Source organism: Drosophila elegans, unplaced genomic scaffold, assembly GCF_018152505.1.
Source record: "Drosophila elegans isolate 14027-0461.03 unplaced genomic scaffold, ASM1815250v1 contig_208, whole genome shotgun sequence".
NCBI lineage: Eukaryota > Metazoa > Arthropoda > Insecta > Diptera > Drosophilidae > Drosophila > Drosophila elegans.
The window spans coordinates 2,072,832-2,079,835 of record NW_024545578.1 but is presented as its reverse complement, the minus strand read 5'-3'; the positions used below and the strand labels follow the sequence as shown (position 1 = coordinate 2,079,835).

Genomic DNA, 7,004 nt, shown 5'->3' with positions numbered 1-7,004 from the left:
ATATTCTCACAATTTGAAAATTAACATTTTAAACATCATCATGGCCGCTTTAAAGCTACAAAGCCCATCGAGGGTTAAACATAATTCAAACTTAGGCTTTCCACACACGGTCACACTGTGGCTATACATCTTCAAAACAACAAATAAAAACATTAAAAAGTTATCTTATCGCCGCTGCCCGCGCCTGATTTTGGATTGTAAGCATGCCAGCGTGAAACCAGTAACCAAAAACCGCGATGTTGCTGTTGGAGCTGAACATTCTGACCCTCAATATTTGGTGAGGTGATCTCTGAGCTCCTTTTGGGGTGCTCCATTGTAGAAGGTGCTCCATTGACCCCGATCTGTATATGTACAAATTGCAGGGGCATTCCGTATGTGTCTAGTGATCGCGGGCCGCGAATCGATGCCATCTGCAAGGAGCTGGCCACCGGGAAGTATGACATTGTGTCCCTGCAGGAGGTGTGGGCCCAGCAGGATAGCGAGCGGCTGCAGAAGGGCACGGAGGATGTCCTGCCCCACAGTCACTACTTCCACAGCGGGGTAATGGGCGCTGGTCTGCTGGTGCTGTCCAAATACCCCATCCTGGGCACGCTGTTCCATGCGTGGTCCGTCAACGGCTACTTTCATCGCATCCAGCATGCGGATTGGTTCGGCGGCAAGGGTGTGGGCCTGTGCCGCATCCTGGTCGGTAGCCAAATGGTCCACCTCTACAATGCGCACCTGCATGCGGAGTATGACAATGCCAACGATGAGTACAAGACGCACCGCGTCATCCAGGCCTTCGACACTGCTCAATTTATCGAGGCCACCAGGGGCACTTCGGCACTGCAGATCCTCGCGGGTGATCTGAATGCCCAGCCGCAGGATATCTCCTACAAGGTGCTGCTCTACACATCCAATATGCTCGACAGCTGCGCCTCGGACTCCTTTCGCACCAACGAATGCCAACACAACTCGTACACATCCAAGCAGGCGCGGGAGCGGAATCCTCAGGGCATACGGATTGATCACATCTTTGTGAGAGGAGGAGATCATGTGAATGCCGAGATAGTGGAGTACAAGCTGCCATTTCCGGAACGTGTGCCCGGCGAGAAGTTCAGCTTCTCGGATCACGAGGCCGTGTTGGCCCACATACGGTTATCCAAGCTGACCGAGAGGAGAGCGGAGGAGCCAGTGGCCACAATCGAGGTGAACTGCCAGGTGGCGGAGAATGATGGCGATAGCTGTGTTGTAAGGGAACTGGGAGCGGGCGATGCTCAGGCAGGAGAGGAAGAGCAGCAGCATCCAGAGATCCAGTGCAATGGCTCCAGCTCCACTTCCATCCAGACCATACCCGCTGCCCGAACTGCCGCCCTTCACGAAGCTCTGGCCCTGTGCGATGCTTCCCTTCTCCAACTTAACACGGATCGCATTCTGTACTACAGTGCAGCCACCTTCCTGTTCGTCCTCCTCGTCCTGCTGGTGGAGTTCACCGCCCCCGTGGGCATGCGCACCATCTTTCTGCTGCTCAAGTTCATCGTGTTTGGCGTGATCATTTTCTGCGTCTTCATGGCCTCCATTTGGAACTATATGGAGAGGAATGGGGTGCTGCAGGGCAAGAAATCGATGGAGGTGATGCTGTTCTCGTACCAGAAGTACGAGTACTTCTACTGAAGCTGTCTGAAGGAGCAGCCTCGAGCTCAGTGCGCATTTAAAATCCATGTGTACCCTAGATTAACAAACGTTGTATTGTCTTTGACTAAAGTGTGTATTTTTAATATCTGACTATATTTTACGAACTGTAATATTTCAATGCAATTCCATGGTCTCTTGTTTGTGTAACGTCATCCATATCCCAGGAATTATAGTTCAATAAAATTAAACACTTAAAGAATGTGTCTTTAGTTGCATCTATATGGCATAAGGTATTGCGTAACGATTTAAACAGGAATGATTAAACAGGAGAAAGAATGTTTATTAAGGTACAACTGCGGTCAAAATATAAGTAGTGAAACAATTAAGTGCTCTAGTAATTTATTGTAATGCTAACTTAACAACAAACGAATTAAGATTGTAAAAAACCTTTAGCAGTTCAAGAAAGTTAAAACCATTTAAAAAATGCACTTCAAATCAGTTTAATAAATTAAAAAATTATTTAAAATAAAATCTTCAATCGAACTTAAAAAAAATAATACCGAATAGCATATTTTTATATTTTTTCCTATTTAGTGTTCAATTTTTATTGCCTTTTGCATAAGCTAAGAAAAAATTATTATTTTGACCGCAAGTCAACATTCGTTAGCAATCATTTTATTTATATTTTTATTGTTTTAATGAATTAAGAAAGTTGAATTAAAATCTTAAGCACAGCAGAGCTAAATGGGTCAACAACCTACTTTTGAGATTATAGAAGGTTGATATCTGTGTATGGTATTCACAGTTCAGGCCTTAAAGTATGCTTCACTTCCCTCAACAAAACCATTTCCCACATATTAACACAGACATTAGCTTTAATATTAGGGTGTTTTTAACATTTTTTCTTTATTCTCGAGTAGAAAACAGCTCCGCATAATCCCATCTGGTACAGTTTATTCGGGCTTCTTTCCCTTAGCGAGCTCGGCCTTCTTTCCCTTGACGGGGGCAGGCTTCTGGGAGCGCAGGACAGCAGAAGCACGGCGGAGAGCAGCCTGAAAACACAAATAAATTCATTAGAACAAAAGCCAATCAAAGGATTACTAGACTATAAGCTAAGTGAGAACCTCAGATAAGTTTATCAACACGGATCATTCTGCGATCTTGGTTGTGTAGCATTAAAAAAAAGATCATCATAACAAAAAGCAAATGGGTTTTTGCTGGTGCTTTAAAGGTATTTACCTGTGTCAGGTCCTTGCGGTATTTGGAGCCGATGAGCAGGTTCTTCAGCTTCTTCAGGGAACGGCGGGGACCGGCCTTGAAGTCAACACGCACGGTGTTCTTGGCGGGACGCTGGGCATACTTGCCCTTCTTCAGCACAGCGGTGAAGCCCTTCTTGTCGGCGGCGGGCACGACTCCCACGGTCTTCTTGTGTACGATTCCGCTGTAGCGGTACGAGCTCACGCTGGCCAAGTTGTTTGGCTCCTGAAAAAGTTAATGCCATAGGTCAGTTGGATTGTTTTAGTATCTTAGAGAAAGAATGTACGTTCTCAACTTTTGTCAGATTAATGTTACTATCAAGTTGTATTCAAATATCATTGTGAAAGTTGTAAGTTGGAAACATCATTGTACATAGAAGGTTTAGTACCACGTTTATAGACTGGATCAATTTCTTTCATTTTCTCTTTACTGTTTCTTCAAAACTGGGTAGGTTCTATAAACGTGGTTTCATGTATCATATTATAATATTTACTTACTGTGCTGAAGGGCTTGGCAACATCGCGCTTCTTCAACAAGAAGGCGTTGTTGTTGCGAATGATCAACCAATTGAGGTGCGAAGAGGTTGCCATCTCACGTCTGTAAAGAATTAGATAAATTAATTAGTAATTACTCAAGATCACTTAAGAATTCTATATATTTGTTGGGTATTTCAGTTTTGGGTAGTGAATATAGTCTTCAAGAACTCTTCTGCTAAATCAATCCTCATTAAACAAAACTGAAGTGCTCAAATTGGTTTTTAGTGCTTACCTTTATAAGAAAATCACCAAGTAGACATGGAATGAAAAGAGAAAAGGATGATTAGATTACGTTGCTTTATAATAAAACTGCAATAGTTCTTGGTATATTTTCAGTTTTGGGTGATGAATATAGTCTTCAAGAACTCTTCTGCTAAATCAATCCTCATTAAATTAGAACTGAATTAGGCAAGATAATTTTTTGAATGCTTACCTTTATATGAAGAACAACAGATGGACGATCCATAAAGGGTCAGCATGGAATAAAAAGAAAGTAGGTGATTAGAAACAGAAGATTTTGTATTACAAGATAATTATATCTTGCGTTATATTCAGTCTTGGGTGATGAATATAGTCTTCAAGAACTCTTCTGCTCAAATCATTCATCATGAAAGAATAAATCAGGCGGTTTTAGACCACACGTGTTCTTACCTTCATAGAAAAAAAATCCATGTAAAAGGACGGCAGGAAAACAGCATGTAAAGAAAGGGGGGAAAAAGGATATTAGATTTCGGGTGCAACAAAAAACTTAGCTTAGTAAATTGAATTGGTAGAATACACATATTAACTTAAAAAGTCCGGCCTAGAGTCACAACTAAAACTACACATTTTTTGTATCACTATTTGCCCGCTGTGTCGCACGTGTGGGTAAAACTCAATTTACCTCCGAAGTTCAGCGAGTCGGCGGTAAAAATGACGGAACCACGTGGGGCAGACATTATGCCTCAACACATTCGTAGCGTTTAGAACGCTGCGGGAACGCTAGAACTTAACCAAATCGAGACTAAACGCAAAATGCCCACCTTTTCTCGTTGAAAGACAAGCAGGAAAGAAATATGGCAGCCCGGCATAACGCGAAGTTGGCTGCGCTTGCCGAAAACACAGGGTTGTATTTGAGCCAAGCGAGTTGGCAGGCCTTCTATCGATAGAAAACCGACATACCCAAACGACGTTGCCACCAAGTCAAGTTTTAAACTCAGTTTCTACTGAATAAATCTTATTGTTTTTAACTATTTTATTGTTTTTATAACATCCAAAAATCCAAGTCTATGCTTTATAAGACATTTTTTGAAACTGTCCATGGAGTGATCCTTACAAGTAAGCTAGCGCTCAACTAATATTAGTGCATTAAAATTGTATTTTGTGGCGAACAATTTTCTACGTTATTTTAGTTGATTAATTTTAATTCTTTAAATTAACGGTATAAAAATGGTACATCTCAAAACCCGAATTGGTAGGTGTTTTTTTGGCCGGTTGGTATTTTTATAGTAATCGGTGCGGTCACACTGCTTGTCAGACACATTTCCGAAAAACTCACTCAGTAAAACGTTAAATTAAAAGTTCAGATATCAACAAATCATTTCAAAAAGTTTTTGTTTTAGGCTGTGGTTTGTTTTTATTGTCGTATGTCCATCCAGAATTTAAACACTCGTGGTAAGTATCGGGCAAACCAAAGAGTTTTCCCCGACTCTTACACATGTACATAAAAATGGCTGCCTGCTCGTCATCATCGCACTCGCACGCATACACACACACAAACGCACGCCCGCACATAAGACACGCTGCAAGGGTGTGATTACACATTACATCTATCTCCATTCGGATTCGCCCCGATAATAATCCATAATCCCAATAATCAATCCAATCTTCCTGCCTTACAGACCCCTTTGCTGATGCAATCAAGGGCAATGATGATGATATTCAAGACGGGCTAGTGCACATAAGAATCCAGCAGAGGAACGGTCGCAAGACACTAACCACTGTCCAGGGCCTGTCCGCGGAGTATGACTTGAAGAAGATAGTCCGCTCCTGCAAGAAGGTCGGTTGTGGGTTAATCCCCATATGTCCCCATTGATCCCCAACTTGAAACAATACTGTCACAGGAACTATTTTTGTTCGTGTTTGTGAACACTTTCCGCTTACAGCTGCGGTCAGCGAGATACGATACGTTAAAACCAATATTTCTACCTGCTTAATCTCCAGTAATACCCAAATTTTCAGATCCACTTAAAGTACAGCCTTTATGAACCAATGTAAATATTGAAAGAAGTTAGGGATGCACAAAGTCTCTCCTAATACACAATAATACACAAATATGCATTAATTTATTCAAAAGATAGTAGGATTTGTTTTTAATTCTGGCTGTAGAGATAAGATGTATACAATTGCCATTTATCTGTTTAAACAATCCAGTAATATCTGAGTCCTTACGTCCACTACCTAAAAACCAATGTAAATATCAATAATTTTATATGTTCCTATTTATTCCAAAGATAGATAGATTTATATTCCGTCTTTAGAGATAGGTTGCATAAAATCACCATATCTATCTGCTAAATATTATCCAGTTATAGCTGAATGTTTTTGTGCACCAACTTAAGTTACAGGGATTTTATTTCGATCCTGTATCTAAAGATAGTATTAAATGTTTATTGGGACACGTAAAACCAACTTTCTACCCGCTTAGTCAAATAATTTATTTGCTTTTAACCTATAGTGTTTTATGAACCAGTTATTTGTTAGATCCAATGAAGTTTAAAGGCATCGGTCTTGAACTGTGAATTTACCATTCTATACATAAAATCAATAAATCAAGAAAATGTGTAGTTCAAACAACAAACTCTGAGAACAGCTGTACATTATCAAAGAAAATAATTGATTATTCCCGTCCATTACTTAGATAGTTTTAACTAGCTAGGTTTATAGATATGAATTAAGTAGTATTCCGGCAGTCTTGTAACAAGTGAACGATTTCAACCCAAATAACTAATATTTCAATCCTTCGCAGGAATTCGCATGCAATGGCACTGTAATCGAGCACCCAGAGTATGGTGAGGTCCTGCAGCTCCAGGGCGATCAGCGTGAGAACATCTGTCAATGGTTGACGAAGGTGGGACTAGCTAAGCCGGATCAGCTCAAGGTGCACGGCTTCTAGGCGGACGAACAAACAAAACGGTGTGAATTATCATACTACTATTTCATTCTTAAGCTCTTCAACAACACCCCAAAACTTGCAAAAGTTCTTTGTTCCGATTTATTCAAACACTCTTGATAGAACATTTACATGAATACTGAAGCAATAGACCATTAACTGAGAACAATGTTATAAATAAAATTAAATGTTCAATTTAAATAAACGAACGTGTGCGGGCGCTGTCGTAGCATAATGGGACGAAAATTTAGCATTTGTATGTATTTACTGCCTCTGAATTGTAAGCAAAGAAATAAGTTGGAGATAATTTTGGAATATAAAATATTACCAGATTTTGTCGAATTCTCGATTCGCTTTTGCGTTGAACATACTAAGAACTTTGGATAAGAAGAAATGACAAACAAAAAGGCTTATGTTTTTAAATTGAGTAGAAAGAATTTTGGAAA

General features: G+C 40.5%; 3 protein-coding genes and 3 non-coding genes across 7 annotated transcripts; 2 read left to right on the top strand and 4 right to left on the bottom strand.

The window, feature by feature from the left end:
• Positions 1-103: 103 nt before the first annotated feature.
• LOC108146474 (putative neutral sphingomyelinase) lies at positions 104-1,870 on the top strand. Its single transcript, XM_017272493.2, has 2 exons — positions 104-277; positions 363-1,870. Exons 1-2 carry the CDS (start codon positions 237-239, stop codon positions 1,651-1,653), a joined length of 1,332 nt encoding a protein of 443 aa, XP_017127982.1. The 5' UTR covers positions 104-236; the 3' UTR covers positions 1,654-1,870.
• Positions 1,871-2,495: 625 nt separating this feature from the next.
• Positions 2,496-4,500, bottom strand: LOC108146522 (60S ribosomal protein L28). Its single transcript, XM_017272559.2, has 4 exons — positions 4,430-4,500; positions 3,369-3,468; positions 2,854-3,096; positions 2,496-2,666 (listed from the first exon to the last, which is right to left on the bottom strand). The coding sequence occupies exons 2-4, from the start codon at positions 3,459-3,461 to the stop codon at positions 2,568-2,570; spliced, it is 435 nt and encodes a 144-aa protein (XP_017128048.1). The 5' UTR covers positions 3,462-3,468; positions 4,430-4,500; the 3' UTR covers positions 2,496-2,567.
• LOC121467157 lies at positions 3,533-3,608 on the bottom strand. Its single transcript, XR_005977307.1, has one exon. It is a non-coding gene; the product is annotated as a small nucleolar RNA CD11 (small nucleolar RNA).
• LOC121467154 lies at positions 3,733-3,806 on the bottom strand. The gene has a single exon (XR_005977304.1). It is a non-coding gene; the product is annotated as a small nucleolar RNA CD11 (small nucleolar RNA).
• Positions 3,951-4,026, bottom strand: LOC121467156. Its single transcript, XR_005977306.1, has one exon. It is a non-coding gene; the product is annotated as a small nucleolar RNA CD11 (small nucleolar RNA).
• Positions 4,501-4,891: 391 nt separating the features above from the next.
• LOC108146532 (eukaryotic translation initiation factor eIF1) lies at positions 4,892-6,804 on the top strand. Of its 2 annotated transcripts, XM_017272573.2 has the most exons (4): positions 4,930-4,947; positions 5,009-5,060; positions 5,288-5,445; positions 6,415-6,804. In XM_017272573.2, the coding sequence occupies exons 2-4, from the start codon at positions 5,033-5,035 to the stop codon at positions 6,559-6,561; spliced, it is 333 nt and encodes a 110-aa protein (XP_017128062.1). In that variant the 5' UTR covers positions 4,930-4,947; positions 5,009-5,032; the 3' UTR covers positions 6,562-6,804. The 2 variants fall into 2 exon arrangements, with proteins under 2 accessions (XP_017128061.1, XP_017128062.1); XM_017272572.2 differs by having other exon boundaries at positions 4,892-5,060.
• Positions 6,805-7,004: the final 200 nt, after the last annotated feature.

Excerpts from the sequence above, each read along its gene's own strand:
- LOC108146474 (XM_017272493.2), top strand. The coding sequence starts at position 237 with ATGTTGCTGTTGGAGCTGAACATTCTGACCCTCAATATTTG. Across the intron at positions 278-362 it reads ATTCTGACCCTCAATATTTG|GGGCATTCCGTATGTGTCTA; the intron begins GTGAGGTGATCT and ends TACAAATTGCAG.
- LOC108146522 (XM_017272559.2), bottom strand. The coding sequence starts at position 3,461 with ATGGCAACCTCTTCGCACCTCAATTGGTTGATCATTCGCAACAACAAC. Across the intron at positions 3,097-3,368 it reads TTGCCAAGCCCTTCAGCACA|GAGCCAAACAACTTGGCCAG; the intron begins GTAAGTAAATAT and ends TAACTTTTTCAG. Across the intron at positions 2,667-2,853 it reads ACCGCAAGGACCTGACACAG|GCTGCTCTCCGCCGTGCTTC; the intron begins GTAAATACCTTT and ends TTGTGTTTTCAG.
- LOC108146532 (XM_017272572.2), top strand. The coding sequence starts at position 5,033 with ATGTCCATCCAGAATTTAAACACTCGTG. Across the intron at positions 5,061-5,287 it reads CCAGAATTTAAACACTCGTG|ACCCCTTTGCTGATGCAATC; the intron begins GTAAGTATCGGG and ends CCTGCCTTACAG. Across the intron at positions 5,446-6,414 it reads TAGTCCGCTCCTGCAAGAAG|GAATTCGCATGCAATGGCAC; the intron begins GTCGGTTGTGGG and ends AATCCTTCGCAG.